Raw genomic sequence first — 21,150 nt, forward strand, 5'->3', positions numbered from 1 at the left:
CATTGGCAATGGTCCAGGTTCAACCTGGCAGTCCCATGGCCACACCATGTCTGGACAGAGAGTCCAAGCCTGAGAGGAGAGTGTGGGACAGAGGCCTGAGGGTCAGAGCCCTCACAGAAAGTAGAATAGCCATCAAAAGTTGAGAGGGAGGGCCTCCCTGGTGGCGCAGTGGTTAAGAGTCCGCCTGCCGATGCAGGGGATACGGGTTCGTGCCCCGGTCTGGGAGGATCCCATATGCCGCGGAGCGGCTGGGCCCGTGAGCCATGGCCGCTGGGCATGCGCATCCGGAGCCTGTGCTCCGCAACGGGAGAGGCCACAACAGTGAGAGGCCCACATACCGCAAAAAAAAAAAAAAAGAAAAAAAAAAAAAAAGTTGAGAGGGAGCTTCGACTAAATCAATAGATGTATATGGGCCAGAACAAGGGAGGTGACTTCTACGCCCCCCGGAGCACAGGGCTGCATCTGACTGCTGTGCCCAAGAAAGATTTGCAAGCTGCAGTGAGTCCAGCAGAAGGAATGGAAACCACACCATGGAAAGGATCTGGTGTAGACAGAAGGAAAGCTCTGCTGAGAATGAGTCTGCTGACTTCCCAGCTCTGCAGGGATGTGGAGAGAAAGAAGGGAGCAGGCCTCGTCCATGGGGCCTCATAAAGACGCAATAGCCCCATGGGTGGATGGAGAGGAAGCTGGTGTCAGCCCAGGGTCAGAGCTGGCCCCGGCTGACCCGAGGACATTGAGTCCCTTGTCACAGCCTGCCAAGTCCCTCCCTGCAGACCCCAGAGCTTGAAGGCAGATTCAGAAACTCTGGGCCGAGTGGAAGGTCCTGGAGGCCCACAGTGATAGGCAGAGTGAGTCCGTCAGCACTGTCAGCCCACCCGCGACCCTCACCCAGTGTCCCTGCACTGACGTCACTCAGACACCGGCTCGGACACGGTTGGTTAAACATCAGACATCCTGAGTCTGCTGTTCTTTGTCAAACCTTTGGTTAAATCTCAGACACCCTGGATATGAAACCTTTGGTTAAATATCACAAGTCACTTGCCACTGTCCCAACAGCCCTGGTCACATACTATCCATCCATCTCTCAGAAATCCTGGTCATGTGACCCATCCACGCATGTCTTCACGCTCTGCTTGGGCGGGTCCCTGCCAGCCAGAGACCGACTCCTTCCTCCTGTGATTGTGGAAGCTATGGATGGACGATTGTCCAAGTTGCAGGTGGGAGCCCCACGGCCACTCAACCCTGCTGAGCACCACTCGGGCCCAAGCGGGACACACACCGAGGAGGGCTGCTTGCCTCCCGAGGTCACTACTCCTGAGGAGACCCAGGGCCATCGTGAGGAGACACCAAGACTGGGGTGGACTCATGGGAGAGGGGCTGGCACATCCCTAGGACCCCTCAACCTGCTTTTTTCTTTTCCTGTGTTGGCCGTTGCCTGTGAGTAGTTAAGAGCTAAATATTTGGGCAACCTCCCATCTCATCTTCCAAAGCATCATTTTGGGAACTCTTCTCCCTTTGAGTACTCAAGTCACCTCCACCTCCTGACTTCAGGGACTCCTGAGCCACGCCTTGTGCAGAGATTTGTGGTTGGAAGGAGGGAGTGGGATGCCCTCGGACACCCAGCCATGCCTCCACAGCGGTCTCAGCTAGACTTCAGGGTCCCACGGATCAGAGCTGCCGGGCACAAGCTGGTGACACTGCAGAAGACACAGAGCAAAACCAGGACCAGAAACCCGCTTGCTTCCTATGTCACCTGGCCTGAGCCTCCTGGAAAATGGAGTTTCCCTCTTTGCTGTGTCTCCAGTCTCAGACCCCACCACGTGGCTTCGTGTCCTAGTTCCCAAGTGGCATGGAGGACGTGGCAGAGTCATTGCCTCGTGACGCTGTTTATTCACAGGACCATCACCGAGAGAGCCGCCTGGGAGCTTGCTCTGTGGACATCCTTAAGGCACCCTCGCTGAGGTTCCCCGTGGCAGGAGGGATGAGATCAGGGAGAAAACTTAGGGGAGGCCCCGGGTCATGCACAGCCCTCCCCGTGGGAGGGGGAGAAGGGAGAGGGCTGGTCGGGGAGGGCGGGCTGAGGTGCCGCTTTGTAATTCCCAATAACTGTGATTTGATTCTACAGGTATGTATCAGAAAATATAAAACTAGGCAATTTGTCGGCTCTTCGAACTTTCAGAGTCCTGAGAGCTCTAAAAACTATTTCAGTTATCCCAGGTAAGATGCCCAGGTTTGCCTCCCAGATCTCAGCTACAAGTGACTCTCTCTCCGTCTCCCCCACCCCGCTCCTCTGACTGTGTGTCCTACTGGCGTGTTGTCACTGTCTTGTGTGTGAATTTCCCTTGTTACAGATACACCACTGAATTTGTGGACCTGGGCAATGTCTCAGCTTTACGTACCTTCCGAGTCCTCCGGGCCCTGAAAACTATATCAGTCATTTCAGGTGAAAATCAGGTTAAACGCCAAGGCTGGAGGGACACGCTTGGGCCTTTCCAGCTACCTGGGAGCCAAGGCGACCCTCGGGAAGGCCCCTTCAAATGTGCCTGTCCCCAGAATACCTCTCCCAGAGCTTGGGTACGGGGGCTGTCTTCAGTGGACACGGCTGTCCCCTCCATGCCTCAGAATGGGCTTCGGACTGCCCACCCCAGCAAAGCCCACCACCATAGACCCCCGGGGGCACAGAGTACTCCATGGCAGGTCCTGGATTGAACCCAAATTCTTCCCAAGGTGGTGATTTATTTCCCCAACTGAACTCAACTATTGGAATAGCTGAAAGCTTGTATGTGAGTTGCTTCAGCCTGAAGCATCATCCTCCGATAAGGAAACTAAAAGTACTGTTGGTGAGGGAAACCACACCCAGAGTAAAAAAGGATAGCTCAGGCATGGCCTTTCATGGCTGAGTGCCCGTTCCCTGCCTTGAGCCCCCTTTGGTGATACACACACAGCCGATACCGCAGCCCCATTCTGTGAAACGGAGAGTGCTCTGTGGACAGGTGTCACCGGTCCTTGGCGTTTAACAGCCTTTGCTGCATGTGCGGTAGAGGTTTAGCAAACCGTGCATGGTAGCCTTGGGAAGAAATTCTCCTTGACGCATGTTGGCAATTGTCCCCGGGAAACCTTCTGAGGCCCAGACGACCTCTCTAGAAAGCCAGTCCACCCCATCCATCTAGGAAAGCTCTCAAAGACTTATAATGATTTCAGAGCCCAGAGGCCCCTTCCAGAAACTTTTCTAAGTGCATCCCCACTCAGAGCTGGAGAAGGCATTTCTTTTAAGAAGGCAGCTGGAAACAGGTTGCATGTCACCGATCTGGAGAGATGTCAGAGCTGGTGAGCCAGATGGTTGTAACCACTCCTGACTTGGAAAGCTCAGGGGTCATGGGCCCTTGGCCTGCATTTGCTATTGCTGCCCCCAGGGAGGCAGGGACCCTGCTGTGAGCTCCCTGAAGGAGCTCAGACTCCCCCGGTGGGGCTAATTATCTACTAAGAGGAGCCCCCACTTATGCTGATTTCACACTGAGCCTCAGTACTCCTCCCGGCTCTGAACCCACCATAGGGTGAGCACAGGAGCCACTTGCCCGCACGCTCCCCGCACGTGGCCCAGACCTCTGCTAAGAGTCCGTAGCGAGTGGGGCACTCTGTTCCCATCCCCACGGAGCCCCCCCAACGTTGTGACAGGCGTCATTGGCCAGGGTCAGTCCTCTAGGGCCCTGGGGACTTCATAGCACACACCTGGCAAGGATAGATGAGCACACTGACCACGACAATTAAGAAAAACCATCTTCCAGTTTGTTTTATTTTTAAAAAATGAGGCTGACAAAGGAAAATATTTCTCAGTCCGGGGAGTCCCACTGGATCTCTTCAAAGCTGCCAGCAACCCAGTGAGGCAGCTCACAGCAGCCCCTGAAAGCGGTCATTAGGACAACGCTGTGGTCAGCATTACCGACGTCTCCCTTGAGTACGGGTTCCCTGAGCTGAGGCTTAATAGCCGTGGCCCTCTCCAGACCTCAGTCTCCTTTCCTTTAAAACGGGAATGAATCGGAATGGTTAGTTTCCAAGGGCTCTTCGCCCAGCCTGTTAGAACTTCAGTGGAGGGAGAATTTCCCACTTGATCCCCCGGGACCCATCTCTTCCTGGGTCTTCTCAGAAAGAATCCCTTTACTTGGTTGGAATCCTTCTTGCCGGAAGTGGACTCTCATCAATGTGAGGAATGGTTAAAGGAATGGGTCACCAACTGATTGTCCCCAAGGACACTATCTCCACAGACCAGGAGGTGCTTTTCAGAGCCTTGAACTGAGTGATTCAGGCCACAGATACTTTGGAGGCAGAGTTTAATTTGGGGCTGCTGCCCACGGCCCCTCACTTTGCCCCCACCCTGCCCCACACTATGGGTGGGTCTCCAAGTGTGGCGAGGAGAACCAGATGCCCACCGAGGGTCCTAGAAGCTCTGCTAGAGATGAAGCGTAGTTCTGGACTACAGAGGGCTCGTGAACCCCGCCACCACCATCACCACCTCCACCACTCTGGGCCCAGACCCCTGCAAGGTCCACCCAGTGCCCAGGCAGTTGCCAACATCTGCCAGGATGATTTCACAGAGAACGCGGAGTGCCTCCGAGCCCTGGGCAGGCAGCAGCGTTGGCGGTACTGTGGGGAGGACTTCCTCTCCCCTCTCCTGTGTTTGCCCATCGCCGCCTCCTTGTCTCTGAGTCATGGGCACAGCAACTGCGGGCACAGCCGCACTGGTGCTCCTAACACATTAACCGGCTGGACGATGGACGGATGGAGCTTAATCTGAGATCTGGCCGCTTTGATGGGGGGCAAGGGTGGGGAGGAGGGATGGGAGGTGAGTCCCTGCTGCTGGCAGAGATGCCCCCTCGCTCCCAATGCTCTGCTCGAACTTGTGAACTTGCTGTAGGACCGCAGCCAAGTGTCAGACCAAAGGCGTCTACACTTGTTTTTCTGTGCGGCACTGGCTTCTGCAGGGATCTGGGCCGTGCGACTAACAGATCACGGCCTCTTAACTTTGGGGGGTGGGATGGACGGGGATGGGTCCCAGGGGGACAGGGCAGAGGAGGAAAATACAAAACAGGTACCCCTGTGCCTTTCCCAAAAGTGGGGCCTGAGCCAGAGCAGGCCCCTTAGGACGTCACCCACCATGGCCTTAGCCAGACCGCCCCCCGCCAACCTCCCCAGTGCACACACCACATTCCCCTACCAAGAATGGCTGTGTCTCTCCCCATCTCAGGATCAAGGCCAAGGCTGTCCATTGCCCTGGAGGGGGCCTGGCCCTCTGTCTCCTTTCCAGGAACTACATTTAAAGGGACAGGCCTGGCATAACTTGGGACCATCCAGAGGGTGATGGGCTTTGAGTGTTTTCTCCTGCAAGGAAACAGCATTTTCCATACTTATTTCATTTATTTGGCTATGGAGAGCAAAGAGAACTAGGCCCCTCTGAAAATACACAGCCAGACTGGACTCCTGCCCCAGGGGGGATCAGGACAGACTCTCAGCAGCAGAGGAAAGGGAGGTTTTGGTCTGAAAAGCCCAGGAGAGGCCTCCTTCCCCTGCCCCCACCTCATGATCGCCCCCCAAGCCCGGCACCCCTCAGGCCCGGCCCCTGTCCACTGGAGCGGGGAGCACGGGTGCCATGGGTGACTCTGAGCTCCTCCTCGCCTCCCCCAGGCCTGAAGACCATCGTGGGGGCCCTGATCCAGTCTGTGAAGAAGCTGGCTGATGTGATGGTCCTCACGGTCTTCTGCCTCAGCGTCTTTGCCCTCATCGGCCTGCAGCTCTTCATGGGCAACCTGAGGCACAAGTGCGTTCGCAACTTCACGGTGCTCAGTGGCACCAACGGCTCCGTGGAAGCCGACGGCCTGGTCTGGGAATCGCTGGACCTCTACCTCAACGACCCAGGTGCTGACTGGCTCTGCGGCCCAGGCAGGGCTTTGTGGGGCCACCAGGGCCGAGCACCTCCCACACAGGCCTCCTTCTGAAGATGTCCAAGCCCTACCTGCTCCCCCAGAGACGCGGCTGCGTGTCAGGGATCCCAGCCCCAGCCCTTTGGGGCTCTAGGAGAGAGGACAGGAGAGGAGCAGACTCGGCACCTGTCCTCCTGAGTTCTCAGGCTAGATGGGGAGATAACACTTGAAGAATGGGAAGGATGGAGAGGTAGATAGGAGAACGGCAGCTACAACATTTGAAGGGTCAGGAATGGTGAGGAGACCAGGCTGCCAGCAGGGAGAGGGGGTTCGCTTGGGAAAGGGTGGGGGGACGGAGCTGGGGTAGTTTGTGAGGCTTCAGAGTAGAGGCCCCATTTGCTTGGCATGGGCTTTGTCACTTGACTTCAGTGATCCTCGTCAGGATGTTAAGTCCATACCCATGCACCCCAGGACAAGCTTGATGATTGTACAAACCCATATGAGCCCCTCGAGTTGTTTCACTGCCCCATGGGTTACACTTCCACCCTCCGGGCTGATGACCAGCACCTCTCTTGACTAGAGCCATCAGTCTAGACCAAAGGTAGATGCTGGTACAAGGCCAGATTCCAGGCCACAAGGACCCCGAGGGCTGTTCTGAAGTTAAGGCCTCTAACATACACCAGCAGTCCACTTTGGAAAAAAGAAATAGATGGAAACTCAATGAGTAAATTTGCTTGGGATTCAGTGTGGCCACGTAGCAGCTGTTCTAAAACGTATGTGTACACCAAAGTCACCTGGAAGGCTCTGGAAAACACAGACTGCTGGGCCCCACCCCACGAGTTTCTGAGTCAGTAGCTCTGGGAAGTTACCTTTCTAACCAGTTCCCAGTTGATGCTTGATGCTGCTGGTCTGGGGACCACACTTGGAGAACTGACACCTAAGACTAAGGTAGATAGTGGGGAGTGATGGGGACTGATGGATGGTCACAGAGTGGAGGCGACAGGACTGACGTCCTATGTCTCATCTGGTCCAGCCCCAGCCATGTCTGAACAAACCCCTGCCTCCTGTTCAGGGCCTCTCTTGACCCAGGTTGGCCCCCTGAGTGGGGCAGGGTCCGGAAGCTCCCTATGGGGATTTCCTGAGTGCACCTGGGGACACTGGCAGCTGAACGTCAGAGGAGGAGCCAGAGGAAGCCCAGGGAATCAGCCAGAGTTGTCTCAGACCTGGTCAGGCAGAGGGCAGAGGAGCGGACGGAAGACCCCCAGCAGTGTCTACCTCCCCAAAGCCCAGGGTACAGTTTGGAACCCCCAGGAGTCTGGGCCACACGTGCCTCTCACCATTGGATGCTTCTCTTCCAGAAAACTACTTGCTCAAGAATGGCACCTCTGATGTGTTACTGTGTGGGAACAGCTCTGACGCTGGGTATGTAGCACCCACCCACCCAGTGCCACCTCACCCAGCTGGGGGAGTCTCCTCCCAGTGCTTTATCAGCTGACTGTGCTTTCAGTTTATGCCCTTGACCCCAGGGACAGCAAGACCTTTCCCTGCCTCCCTTCCCTGCCAGGCCCATGGCAGCTGCCCCTCACCTCCACAGGGAGACAGCTGGGAAGGGGTGAAGAAAGAGGTGGGGGTTCGGCTTTTCAGGGAAGGCAAACAGAGCCTTGAAGATGGGACTGGACTTGGGGGGCAGCCCAGGAAACCCTACAGGGCCCCACACTAGCCCAACCCTGGCTCCATTCCCTTCTCAAAGCCCCCCAGGGCGGCACCCACCCCCTCCTGTCTTCACTTCCTTCCTCCTCATCCATCCATCAGGTCAAGAGTGAGTATGGCCTCCCCCGGCAGCCTAGACTCTCCTCCAGGGCAAGCAGGGCCTGGACCTGCAGCCTGGGTGTGGTACCCAGAGATGACCAGTAGCCACGTGCAGCTTCCAGGGCCCTGTGCACACCAGCACCTGGGTCAGTGTGACTGTGCCATAGGTTGTTATGGGGAGGGTCACACAGGCTCACCTAAGGGAGGTGCTCTTCGGGGCTGTAGTCCCGCATCTCTGAATTTGTAGATCTTCCCTGCAGACCTCAGGGTCTGGGGGAGCAAGGGGGCAGAGGTCATCTTCACTGGGGCCCCTTCTGGGTCAAGGTCATAAATCCCAAGTTGCCCAGCCTGGCTGTGTCAGGGGTTCAAATGGCCACAGAGCCCTTCCTGTCTCTAAAGGAAAAGTCTTAATTTCTTAATTTAGGAGATTAGCAAGGCACAGAGGCCCCTTGGCTGCATCCTACTACTTGCCAAGTTCCCCTTGCCCCCATCCTCTCTCTCACACACTCACTCCATTCGTGGCTCCAGACCAGTGCTCCCTCTTTGGGAGAGAGGCTGTCCCCTCCAGACATGGCCGGGCCCCAGCCCATCCACCCTAGAATCATCCCACAGCCCCGTGGCCGCCTGACCTTTGCCTTGGGCTCCATCCTGTTCACCTCAGCCTCATGCTCCCCCTGTGTGTCTGCACTGTGCCCAACTCCCCTGGGGTAGGCAGGCAGGGAAGAAACCTGAGCCAGGCCCTTGGCACTTCCTCTGGGAGGGGAGAGGCAATGCAGACAGCAGCTGGGATGGTGTGTCACATGGGCAGAGGGAGCTGGATTTAGGCCTAGCAGCATACAGATGGGTAGAGAAAAGAGGATGACTGTGTCCCGGGTGGGAGGCACAGCATGAAAAGTCACGGCGGCAGGACCCCGCAGTGTGGCAGTAGGTTTGTGGAGCTAGCGTCTCAGGGGCAGAGGACCCCTCACAGCATAGGACAAAGTCAGTGTGTCTGGCCGTAGGACATGTCCCGAGGGCTACAGGTGCCTGAAGGCAGGCGAGAACCCTGACTACGGCTACACCAGCTTCGACTCCTTCGCCTGGGCCTTCCTTGCGCTCTTCCGACTGATGACGCAGGACTGCTGGGAGCGCCTCTACCAGCAGGTACGTGGGTGCATGGGGCCAGCAGAGAGCTGCCAGGAATGGGCTCAGTGTCTAGCACCAGGGCCCAGGCTGCACAAATGACTAGTCACAAGCGCCCCAGCAGCTTCCCCACTGGTCAGAAGAGAGGAGGCACAGGGGACGTTTGAGGGATGGGGACTCAGCAAGCAAAGAAACTTTCCTTTTGCTGGTGACCAAGTACCCAGCCCTCTATACAGGATACTCCACGCTCTGTTAGTGGAACACTGGTCCACCCTGTGTGACACTTCCTGTGTCAACGGAAACGTTCTGCCTCCTTCCATGGGTGGGGTACTGCCCGCTGTGTGCAGGTCACTCTCTTCTGTAGGTTAGGACACTTCCCTCTATAGGTGGGACATGCTCTACCCCCTCTCCAGGCTGTGACCATTTGAACCCCTGGCACAGCCAGGCTGGGCAACTTGGGATTTATGACCTTGACCCAGAAGGGGCCCCAGTGAAGATGACCTCCGCCCCCTTGCTCCCCCAGACCCTGAGGTCTGCAGGGAAGATCTACATGATCTTCTTCATGCTTGTCATCTTCCTGGGCTCCTTCTACCTGGTGAACTTGATCCTGGCTGTGGTTGCCATGGCCTACGAGGAACAAAACCAAGCCACCATTGCTGAGACAGAGGAGAAGGAAAAGCGACTCCAGGAAGCCATGGAGATGCTCAAGAAAGAGCATGAGGTGGGTGAGCAGTGTGGCCAAGGAGCCTCCAGAACAAGCCTTCACCTGATTGTGGATGCCTATAAGTGTGGCACCTGCTGGGTAAAAGCTGGTGGCTGTAAGTGATGCATGCTGGGTAAAGCTGGTGCCTGCTGGGTAAAGCAAGTGTCTGGTGGGTGGAGGTATTTCCTGTGAATGTGGTGTCTGCTGGGTAAAAATTTGTTACCTGCTGGGTAAAGACAAGATCCTGTTCATGGGGAGGTGCCTGCTAGGTAAAAGTGGTGCCTGCTGAGTAAAGGTGGGTCCTGTGAGTATGGTGCCTGCTGGGGAACGCCCTTCCCTATGACCTTGGTGTCTTCTGGGTGATGGTGGTGCCACGTGGGTAAAGGTGGTAGCTTCTGGCTAAAGGTGGTTGCCATGAGCCTCGTGCATGCTGGGTAGAAGAGAACCATGTGTCCGTAGACATAGTTTATCCTAGTCAAGGGATACCTTCTGATGGGGTAGTGAGGAAGACCCAAGGTTGGAGGCCTGAACAGGCTCAGCAAATGAGCACTGGCGATGCTGACATGGCTGTCCCCACAGTTCCACACCCGGAGGCTAACTGCAGAGCAAACTTTTTAGAAGCTAGGCCAAGGACATCCACTTCCTTCTCACTGCTCCATGCCACATCCTGCAGCACCCATTTTGACCAGCCGAACCTTCTCGAAGATCCCCTGCCCTCTATTTCTGTCACTACCTCGGCTCATCAACACCCCCTCTCCCACCTGCCCCAACACTCCACTCTTCCAAGAACTGCCCACTTAAGCCACTACTCTCTTCATCCCTGGATCTGGATCTTTCTCAAAACATCCTGGGTCTGTCTGAGCTCACCTCTCCATGATGTACTCGTTTGGGGGTGTGTGGGAAAGTCCACTTAACTGTTGGGGAAAACAGAGGCGCTGAGAGTTGCCTGGCCTACCTTGGCCTGAGGTTGCATCATGTCTCAATGACCAAGACATCCCTTCTTCCACCGTTTTTCAGGCCCTCACCATCAGGGGTGTGGACACCGTGTCCCGCAGCTCCTTGGAGATGTCCCCTTTGGCCACAGTAGTCTCCCACGAGAGAAGGAGCAAGCAGAGAAAACGAATGTCTTCAGGGTCGGAGGAGTGTGGGGATGACAGGTTCCCCAAGTCCGACTCGGAGGATGGTCCCCGAGCAGTGGTAATCCCCGGCCGTGGCTCTGGCCCTTTCAGGGTGGATCCGGCATCAAAAGGCCATCGTGGGGCTTCCCTGGTGGCGCAGTGGTTGAGAGTCCGCCTGCCGATGCAGGGGATGCGGGTTCGTGCCCCAGTCCGGGAAGATCCCACATGCCACGGAGCGGCTGGGCCCGTGAGCTGTGGCCGCTGAGCCTGCTCGTCCGCAGCCTGTGCTCCGCAACGGGAGAGGCCACAACAGTGAGAGGCCCGCGTACCGTAAAAAAAAAAAAAAAAAAAAAAAAAAAAAAAAAAGGCCATCGTGCTAGTCCCCTGGTGCTATCACAGCCCCCGCGGTTGCTCCCCAAGGAGAATATTCCTTGAGTCCCCTCCCAGCCCCTCCTGTTTCCCATGGTCACTCTTAGAGTGAAGGAGCCCTGGGCAGAGGGATGGGGTACATTTGGGTGTTAGGATATCCCCAACCTCAGCTAAGTCCCCAGCATTGGGGCTGGGACTGAGGGACTCCCCATGGTGTGGATTGGTAGGAGCTCAAGGATGTGCCCAAATGAGTGAGGGACATGACCGATTGCCCCAGCCCCTGCTCGGGCCAGGCCTGCCTGCAGGGGCCTTCCTGCCCCCTTCTCCCCCAGATAAGCTTCAATCTCAAAGCGCCAGAGGCACAGGCTTCAGGTGAGCAGAGATCCCAGAAGATGCAGGATTGCCTCTAACGCTGCACCCCTCCTCTGAGCACCCCCGGCTCAGCCCATCCAGTTCCTATGTGGCCGACAAAAGCCCTCAATGCTCCAAGTTGAGCTGGGGCCAAAGCCACAGGTGATAAGCTGGGAGCACGGGAAGAGCCGTCTTGGTCCTGTCCCCTCTCTGTGTGCCCTCAGAATCATCTCAGCATCACCCACGGCCTCAGCAGGACCTCCTTGAAGCCACGCTCCAGCCATGGAAGCATTTTCACCTTCCGCCGACGGGACATGGGTTCTGAGACAGATTTTGCAGATGATGAAAACAGCACAGCCGGGGACAGTGAGAGCCACCGCACATCACTGCTGGTGCCTTGGCCCCTGCGCCGGCCTAGTGCCCAGGGACAACCCAGTCCCGGAACCTCAACTCCAAGCCACGTCCTCAATGGCAAAAGGAACAGCACTGTGGACTGCAATGGGGTGGTCTCCTTGCTGGGGGCAGGCAACCCTGAGGCCACTTCCCCAGGGAGCCGCCTCGTCCGCCCTATGATGCTGGAGCGCCCCCTGGACACGGTGAGTCCGCCCCGCCATGCAGCGCCAGGCAGGTCCCATCTCCCAGACTGGTCACCAGAGCCAGGTCTAAAAATACTTACCAAGTATTTACTGAGTGCCTATTGTGTACTGAGCTCTGGGGGTGAATAAGCCTACCAAAAAATCTCTGCTTCCTAGAGCTTCCAGACAGACAAAAGTTAAAGAAAGAAGAAAAATGGGTATGTATCCATATATGGTATGTAATGATGATAAACAGGGATGACAGTTAAATATTTAGCAGCTAGTAAGGCATGGGCACTGAGACACTGTGGTGGCACAGGACCAGTGCCCTAGAGGTCTTGTGTGTGCCAGGTGTGAGCCCTGGAGAGTTGCAGATCATGGACAATCTGGAGAAAGGCCAGAGTGGCAAGGGAACACTTCTGAGCTTCTGGGCAACAGTTATTCATCAAGTTCAAAATATTTTGGCACTTTACAAACTGATAAATGTCAAGTAATATTAGCCCAAGCTCTAAGTACTGTGGGAGGACAAAAGTGGGGAAGAGGGAAAGGGAAACCCCCTTATTGCAAGGCATTTAAACAATGACCTGAAGGAGGCAAGGAGCGGGGGAACCAGGTGAGGGGTGGTATACCAGAGGGGTTAGCACCCAGATTCTGGAGACAGATGGGGTTTGCTTACCAGCTGGATGGCTGTGAGCAAGTTATTTTATTTCTCTGTGCCTCAGGTCTCTTGTCTGTAAAATGGATTTAAAATACCCACCTCAGGGACTTCCCTGGTGGTCCAGTGGTTAAGACTCCACACTGCCACTGCAGGGGGCACAGGTTTGATCCCTGCTAAGGGAACTAAGATCCCGCACGCCACGCAGTGCAGCCAAAAAATAAAATAAAATAGTAAAATAGGGCCTCCCTGGTGGCGCAGTGGTTAAGAGTCCGCCTGCCGATGCAGGGGATACGGGTTCGTGCCCCGGGCTGGGAGGATCCCATATGCCGCGGAGCGGCTGGGCCCGTGAGCCATGGCCGCTGGGCCTGCGCGTCCGGAGCCTGTGCTCCGCAACGGGAGAGGCCACAACAGTGAGAGGCCCACATACCGCAAAAAGAAAAAAAAAAAAAAATAGTAAAATAAAATAAAATACCCACATCAGGATCGAAGCCAGGATGAATGGGCTAATATGTGTAAAGCAATCAGGACACGCACGAGTACGTTGATGTGGTGATAACGTTGTAGTAACATACCGTCATTGCATCATCTGCGGGAAACATATTCCAGGCCTAAGGAACAGCAAGTGCACAGGCCCTGAGGCAGAAGCATGCCTAGTGTATTGGAGGAAATGCCACAAGGGCAGTGTGGCTGGAAACCAGGGAGTAAAGGAGAGGGGAGTTGGAGAAATTGTCAGAAAGGTGATGGGAAGGGAGGGCCAGATCATGAGAGGCCAGTCAGAGCTTTGATCACTCAGTCAGCCTATCCCATGACAGGCTGATGTCTGCCCAACCAGTCACCGGGTGCCCTTGCTGACCCCTGCCCCCAACATAGGGCTCAGAGCAGCCCACCCAGGAAAAGGGCAAATGTGGGTCTCAGACCCCGAGGCCTGCAGGAGGTGGAGGAGGGCAGACCTTCAGAGGAAGCAGGACAAGACAGGGAAACCTGATCAGGAAGGTAGAGGCAGGCTGAAGAGGGGGCTCACAGCCAGATGGCCTGTTTTGCTCCAGCTCAGACACTTGCTCTAGCTGTGGGACTTTGCACAGGCAATTAATCTCTCTTTGCCTCAATTTCCTCATCTGTTAAGTGGAAATAAAAATAATATCCACATCAGAAGGTGGTGGTGAGGGGCTTCCCTGGTGGCGCAGTGGTTGAGAGTCCGCCTGCCGATGCAGGGGACGCGGGTTCCTGCCCCGGTCTGGGAGGATCCCACATGCCGCGGAGCGGCTGGGCCTGTGGGCCATGGCCGCTGAGCCTGCGCGTCCGGAGCCTGTGCTCCGCAGCGGGAGAGGCCACAACAGTGAGAGGCCCACGTATTGCAAAAAAAAAAAAAAGAAGGTGGTGGTGAGGACTATAAGTGTTAATATCTGTCTGGTGCTTAGACCAGTACTTGCCTCATGTTCAATAATTATTATTATTATCTATGATTGTTATTATTGAGCAGGACGGAAGGAGTGAAGACTTGGGGCCCTCGTGCTCCTCTGGAGCAGGGAGTCAAGGAGAGGGTCCTGGGAACGCATTGGGGGCAGACCATAGCTTCTGGGTGGGTCTGGGGACCCACCTGGCCATTACCCGGAGGGCGGGGGTCTGACTTCCCAAGAACACAGATTCCCAGTTGCTGCAGGTCCAGCCCTGGAGCCTCAGCCTTGTGGAACCAGGTCAGCATCTGGAGCGCTAATAGAATTCCCTAATCTCATTAGGGAGAAAATCATCTCATTGTACTGCACATGTCGGGAGGAATCCAAGTTCAAACACTTCATTACCAGGAACTCTGACTTCACCCATTCTCACTTCTGTGGGGCTCATTTATAACCTTAAAGGGATTAGCAGGCCAAGGGGGTTATCTGCAAAGTTAAAGGAATTAGTGGATCAAGATGGAGATGTTGAAAAGTTAAAGAGATTAGCAGGCTGTAGGCCCCTGGGGATGCCTTGCCTGCTTCAACTGAGTCCCTTGTGACACCTCTGCCCAGTTCTAGTCTGAAAACAAAGCACAGTGTCGGGCACATAGTGGTTTCTTCATCAACACAGGAGGGGGCAGGCCCAACAGACAGCTCACTTTAATTTGGGGCAGAGGCTGAAGGTTTACTTTGCCTGCTGCCTGTATGTGTGCCTGGCCCAAAGGCAGAGGGAGTGGGGGAGGCACCTTGAACAGATTCTTCTCCCTCCTACCCACCCCCCTCCCTGACCCCGTCATCTTAGGGACAGAGCTAGAACTTAACCCAAGCCCCTGAGTGCCAAGTATTTATCCATTTAGCCCATATCTAACCAGTGCCAGCCCTCTGCCTAGAGTGCCAGTGTTTAAGGCTCCAAGGATATAACAGTCAACAGAACAGACAAGAACTCTGACCTCATGGAGTTGGCATTGTAGGCAGGAAGACAGAGAGTAAACTGATCAATATTTCTAGGGACCAGTAAGGGTCATGTGATAGAAAGGTGCTACAGGGAGGGCTGGGAATGGGGGCTATTAGTTAGAATATGCAGGGAAGTCCTTTATGTGGAGGTGACGTTAAAATTGACTAACAGGTGATTTTAGGGAGCCAGCCACGAAGATGTGGAAAAATAGTGTTTTAGGCAGAAGGGACAGAAAGTGTAAAGGCACTGAAGAGGAAGAAGCTCAACATGTTTAAGGGATAAGAGGGTCAGGCAGGGCCGGGTGTGGTGGAAACAGAAAGGGATATAAAATGAGTTTGAGGAGTTAGGATTTAGCCTATGCAGGGCCTTGTAAGCTATAGAAAAGTTTGGATTTACTCTGAGTAAGATGGGGGGGAGTTGTTGATCAGAGGATTATCATGATCTGATTTACTTTTTTTTTTTTTTTTTTTTTTGCGGGCCTCTCCCGTTGCGGAGCACAGGCTCCGGACACACAGGCTCAGCGGCCATGGCTCACGGGCCCAGCCGCTCCGTGGCATGTGGGATCTTCCCAGACCGGGGCACGAACCCGTGTCCCCTGCATCAGCAGGCAGACTCTCAACCACTGCGCCACCAGGGAAGCCCCTGATTTACTTTTTTTTTTTTTTTTTTTTGCTGTACGCGGGCCTCTCACTGCTGTGGCCTCTCCCGTTGCGGAGCACAGGCTCCGGACACACAGGCTCCGCGGCCATGGCTCGCGGGCCCAGCTGCTCCGCGGCATGTGGGATCTTCCGGGATCGGGGCACGAACCCGTGTCCCCTGCATCAGCAGGCGGACTCTCAACCACTGCGCCACCAGGGAAGCCCGCCCCTGATTTACTTTTTAAGGAAATCCCTTGCAGCTGTGTAGACAATAGAGGGGAGAGAAGAGGCCAGTTAGGAGGCTGTTGTAGTAGTTTTGGGAAAGAGATGATGACAGCTTGCACTTGGACAGTGTATCAGTCAGCTATTTCCACAATATTGCTGTGTAACAAACTACCCCCAAAGTCAATGGTTAACAACAAGCCTTTATTCTCACGCTCACTTCTCTGCAAGTTGACCATGGTTTGGCTGGTCTAGGTTGACCTTGGCTGGGCAGCTCTGCCTCGGACTGCACATGGCCTGGCTCCATACTATAGGTTAGGCTCAGGGCTGCTCCCCTTGTCTTTGTCCCGGGCTGAAAGTGTGGCAGCTACTTGGGGAAGCTCTTTTCCTGGAGGATTACTGGAGCACAAGAGCAAAGCAAATGGCACAAGCACATTCAAAGCTTCTGTTCACATCATGTTCACTAACATTCCCTTGGCCAAAGCAAGTGTGTCACCAATAAGACAGGAAATTTTGCTTCAGTCACAGTGGGAGAGGAAAGGGTAAATATTTGTTGAATGATAACCCAAACTATCACAGATGGTAAAGGATAGAAGTTGAGAGAATTTAAGGCATGCTTGTGAGTTAAGCTGGGCAGATTTGTGGTTGCGTTGGACCTAGGGTACTACTGTTCCACCAGCTACCTCAGCTTTCTCAGGTGCCTCTGCTTGAATACTTCAATGACTGGGAGCTCACTCCCTCCCTAGGCAACACTTTAGGGCAGTCCTACCAATTGCAAAAGCTGACCTGAACTTGAGCCCAGATCATTTTGGTACCCACCCCGGGCCCTGGCTCTGCCACCCTGCATTGTCTAGGCCCATCTTCCCTCTGACAGATTATAGAGCGTCGCTCTTGCACGCTGAACAGCGCAGTGCCTTCATCAGCCCCAGCTTGGGCTCACGGACTGTGGTCTTGCATGGCCATGCTGACATGAAGTCTTTGCGGGCCCCTCTTGGTTCTGTGGGGGGCTCTGAAGTAAGCCTAGGGAATGTCTGCTGCCACCCCCTTCATTAGGACACACCCCATCTCTATTTGTAGGCCTGGTTCTTTTACTTAAAAAAAAGGTGCAAGCACGTTGAAAACAAATCCAACAGTGCAGAAGTAAAAGTCCTTGCCCTTCCCACACAATCCCATTCCCGGGATGTAGCCACTTTAACAATTTAGTGTGTTATCTTCCAGATCTTTTTCTTGTTTTCTCATCAAACTCTTTGTCTTGGAAGTGCTCCCATGGGAACATATGTGTAACAGCCTCGTTCTCCTTATTGTCAGAGTCAGAGTCCAGAGTTGGACTGTATCCATAATTGATTTTAATATTCTTCCTATTGATCAGTTGTTTTGTTTTTATGATATTAGAAACAACGCTGCAGTGAACATTGTTGCATACATATTTTTGGTGCACGTGTATAATTATTTATGAAGTTTGATTACTAGACAAGGAACTGCAGAGCCAATTTAAAATTTTCTTGGTAGATATAGCCAAACTGCCTCCACAGGAGCTCCCACCAGCTATGTCTGAGCATTGTGCTTTCTGCTTCCATTAATGTCACCTTAGAGCATGGTGGATTTTTTTTCAGCTTTTTTTGACTCTGGGGAGCTTGGGGTCAATTAAGACTCCCAGATTGTTTTTGCATGTACTAATGTATATGTCAGCATCTGGTTAAAAGAACCTGGTACATGTCATTTCCTGTCCACACTCAGGAATCACCACTAATGAGAGATGGTGAAGAAAAAAAAAGAATGAAGGAGATAATGATTGGCGAGAGGGGAGTTGTTAGCTGGGAGGGAGTTGGGAGCAAAGAAGCCCAGCGCCCAGTGTCCCATCAAGACCCCCATGCTGGCCCCCTGTGACCTCTCCAACCTGAGTCTGGGGCAGCTGCCCCAGATCCAGGCAGACCCCCGTCCCCAGGCTGACGCATATCTCCCGGTTACACCCAGACCACACCGTCGGAGGAGCCAGGCAGGCCTCAGATGCTGACCCCCCAGGCTCCGTGTGTGGATGGCTTCGAGGAGCCAGGAGAGCGGCGGCGAGCCCTCAGTGCAGTCAGCGTCCTCACCAGTGTACTGGAAGGTGAGCCCTGGTGTCATCCAAACACTCCCCGCTTCTAGTCTGAGCACCCTCACAGTTAGCCAGCCCTGAGCCAAGTTCACCCCAGCTGCTTTGCCTGCCTTGGACATCCACACAGCTGTCCCAGACTTTCCAGTCTCTGTGGCCTGTCCTGGGTGTCTTTTCATCTGTTCCATCTTGTTTTGTCCTGGGCATCCTCAGGAGCCATGTCTGTGTTTCTTCCAAGCATCCCCACAGCTGTCCTGGCCTGTCCTAGGTGCTCATTGGTCTCATCCTATCCTCTCCCAAGCATCCCCATGTCTTCTGGGACCATCCCATCCCAAGCATGCCTGTTCTAGCTTATCCCAGCCATCCCCATATCTACCCCAGGATTATTCCAAGCCTCCCACATCTGTCCAAGCCTGTCCCACTTTAGGCAACCTCACACCCAATCCATCCTGAACTTGGCACCCCCCTGATTTGTCCTCTCCTGTCCAATATGACTTCTGTCCCAGGCATCCCACCCCCGCATCTGTCCTTACATGTCCCAGATATCCACATCTGTTCCTACCTGTTGGGTCCTGGGTGTCCTCATATCTGAACTTGCCTGTCTCAGATGTTGTCTCAGCCTATACCTCCCCTGAGTGTCCAGATCTATGTGAGAGTGTTGTCTCAAGAGAGCCCACATCTGTCCTAATCTATCTTGTCCCAGTTTTCCCCACATCCATCCTGGTTTTCTGTCCCTGTGGCCCTCTTCTCCCGTATTCCCAGAGTAAGGAGCCAGGACATAGGCCACTCTTTCCCTTAGTTTTCCCTGCCCCTCTTTCTGTCCCCCTGTCATCTCCTGGGTAGGTCATACATCTTTTCTGGAATACCACGAGTTATCTAAGAGTCGGTCAACAAAAACAAACCAGCTCACTGGCTCTCTGCCCCGCCCTCTCCCACCCAGAGTTGGAGTCTCACCGCAAGTATCCGCCATGCTGGAATCGCTTCGCCCAGCGCTACCTGATCTGGGAGTGTTGTCCACTGTGGATGTCCGTCAAGCAGAGAGTGAAGTTCATGGTCATGGACCCATTCGCCGACCTCACCATCACCATGTGCATCGTGATTAACACACTCTTCATGGCACTGGAGCATTACAACATGACAACTGAATTTGAGGAGATGCTGCAGGTCGGAAACCTGGTAAGGGCTGCTGGCAGCTGACTCTCAAATGGGCATCGTGTTGTGAAGGGCTCTTGGCCACCTGGCACAGCCTTCGTGGGTAAGGGAGAAGTGACTCAGAACACGAAAGGATCTTCTGAAGATAGGAGTCATTGTGGAAGACCTTGTGGAAGGAGCCTCAGGATCAGCTTTTGTGAGAGATGTGATTGGGAGGGAGAGGTTGGGGATAAAGATGCCCAAAAGCTAGAAAACAAAAGTGAGTTGAGTGTGAGCCTGAAATGTGTGGGGACATGAGGTGTGGCAGTTAGTAATGGAGGAGGAGAGTGTATGCAAAAAGAGGCAGTTCTCTTAGGGAAAGGATGGATGGATGGCTGGATGGAGAGAAGGAGGAAGGGAAGGATAGAGAGATAGATGGATGGACAGATGGATGGAGTGAGTAAATCAGGCAGAGCCAGATTTGAATTCTGACTCAGCTCTTACTATGTGACCTCAAGCAAATTACTTAGTTTCAGTAATTGGCACAGTAAGTATCTGTTGAATTTAATAAATGTAAAATTAGTATGACAATATCAACTTCATAGGAAGCTAATGAGGATTGAATAAGATAATGTGTATAATGTGCTTGGCTAAGAGTTTGATAAACAATAAGCACTCAAAATAAATGATAGCTGTGGTGATTATCTTTGTTGTTGTTATTAAGGAGACTGTCCCTGGAAGTCAGAATGTCTGGGTTCTAATTCTGATTTTTTTCTTCTTGACACCAAATCAAGTCCTAGCTCTTCACTCTGAAGATGGAAAACTGAGGCCAGAGAGGTGACATAGTGATGGCATAGCTGGGCATGTAGCTGTTTTCTCCTGATTCTGGGGGACAGGGTCCTACTGGCTCTGTCCAGGTAAACAAAGGGTCAACCCTTCTGCAGAAGATCCTAGAGCAAGGCTGCAGAGAGCCCACTGGCCTCTGAAAGGAGCTCCTGGGATCATCACTGAGGTTGAGTGGGGGGAGGGCGTCATTCAGTCCAAGCTCTCTCCTCTTGCAGACCCAGCCCTGTCTTGGTCCCAGCTGCACAGGTGGCCCCCACAGGTAGGCATGTCTCCTACACTGTGGAGTGTGAGGATTTTCTTCCCTTATTACTTTCCATATCCAGAACTCTAGATAGTTCTCTACAGGGTCTATTCAAATTTTTTCACAAATGTGAGTCTGTTTTGCTGTGATTCTGCTTTTCTTTTCTTCTTCTGTATACAAACAGAAGGAAAAGCTAGATATCAGTCTGTAGGAGTCTCGTGGCACAATTGTGCCTGCCTTGTGTTGGGTGGTCTTCAGAGGGTGGTTACGTAGGATTTCAGTTGAATACAGTTTTAATGGAATGTGACCGTTGGGTTGGACTGAGCAGCAGTCAAGGTGATGAAGAGCACTGGTGGCTTCCCTGGAGCATTAAGTTGTGATTGAATTGCAGATGTGTTAAATTTGTGATTCAGTTATTAGTAATAGGTCATGTCATTGGATTACAGCTTATTTTGTTCTGTTTGGATAGCTTTATTGCTAGTATGTAAGGTTTTGATTGTCTTGCAGTTAATATATTCCAGATGGTTTAAATATTAAATGTAAAGAAACAAAATCACAAAAATAAGCATAGGTAAATAATCTTGGTGTGAAAAAATCCTTTCTAAGCATGTCACTAAAGACAGATTCCATAAAGGAGAAGACTGATAGATTTCACTAATGTTTAGCCCATCATATAAACAAAGGTAAAAGGCAAATGAAATGTCTGTTCCTAGCAATACTGTGGACAAGGAAACCTGAGATGTTTCCAACTATGAAACAATTAAAAATACAGCAAACTTTCTTTGACATGCATAGTAAAGTTCATGAGAAAGTAACAAAAACCCCCAAGTGCCAAAAACAAAGAGGGACTTAAAAACCATAGCAGTAAACGTGTGAAATCGTTCTGTAGTTGCCCTAGGGGGTGGGAGGGGTGCTGATTTGAGTAATCTTGGGGGCTTGGATTTCTGTGAACACGAAGGGACAGGACTTGGT

General features: G+C 53.4%; 1 protein-coding gene across 8 annotated transcripts in view; it reads left to right on the forward strand.

The window, feature by feature from the left end:
* Nucleotides 1-21,150, forward strand: part of SCN5A (sodium voltage-gated channel alpha subunit 5) — an 87,897-nt gene that overhangs the window by 16,685 nt on the left and 50,062 nt on the right. For 5 of the 8 annotated variants that reach the window (XM_060109987.1, XM_060109989.1, XM_060109991.1 and 2 more), the window contains exons 5-13: nt 2,126-2,217; nt 5,680-5,910; nt 7,274-7,337; nt 8,726-8,867; nt 9,370-9,567; nt 10,567-10,746; nt 11,612-11,983; nt 17,843-17,975; nt 18,901-19,136. In XM_060109987.1, the coding sequence (XP_059965970.1) occupies nt 2,126-2,217; nt 5,680-5,910; nt 7,274-7,337; nt 8,726-8,867; nt 9,370-9,567; nt 10,567-10,746; nt 11,612-11,983; nt 17,843-17,975; nt 18,901-19,136 (1,648 nt within the window). Of the gene's footprint in view, nt 1-2,125; nt 2,218-2,351; nt 2,444-5,679; nt 5,911-7,273; nt 7,338-8,725; nt 8,868-9,369; nt 9,568-10,566; nt 10,747-11,611; nt 11,984-17,842; nt 17,976-18,900; nt 19,137-21,150 lie in introns of all 8 variants that reach the window. The other 3 variants (XM_060109993.1, XM_060109986.1, XM_060109988.1) reach the window with 1 other exon arrangement.

This window comes from Mesoplodon densirostris, chromosome 10 (genome assembly GCF_025265405.1).
Source record: "Mesoplodon densirostris isolate mMesDen1 chromosome 10, mMesDen1 primary haplotype, whole genome shotgun sequence".
Classification (NCBI taxonomy): domain Eukaryota; kingdom Metazoa; phylum Chordata; class Mammalia; order Artiodactyla; family Ziphiidae; genus Mesoplodon; species Mesoplodon densirostris.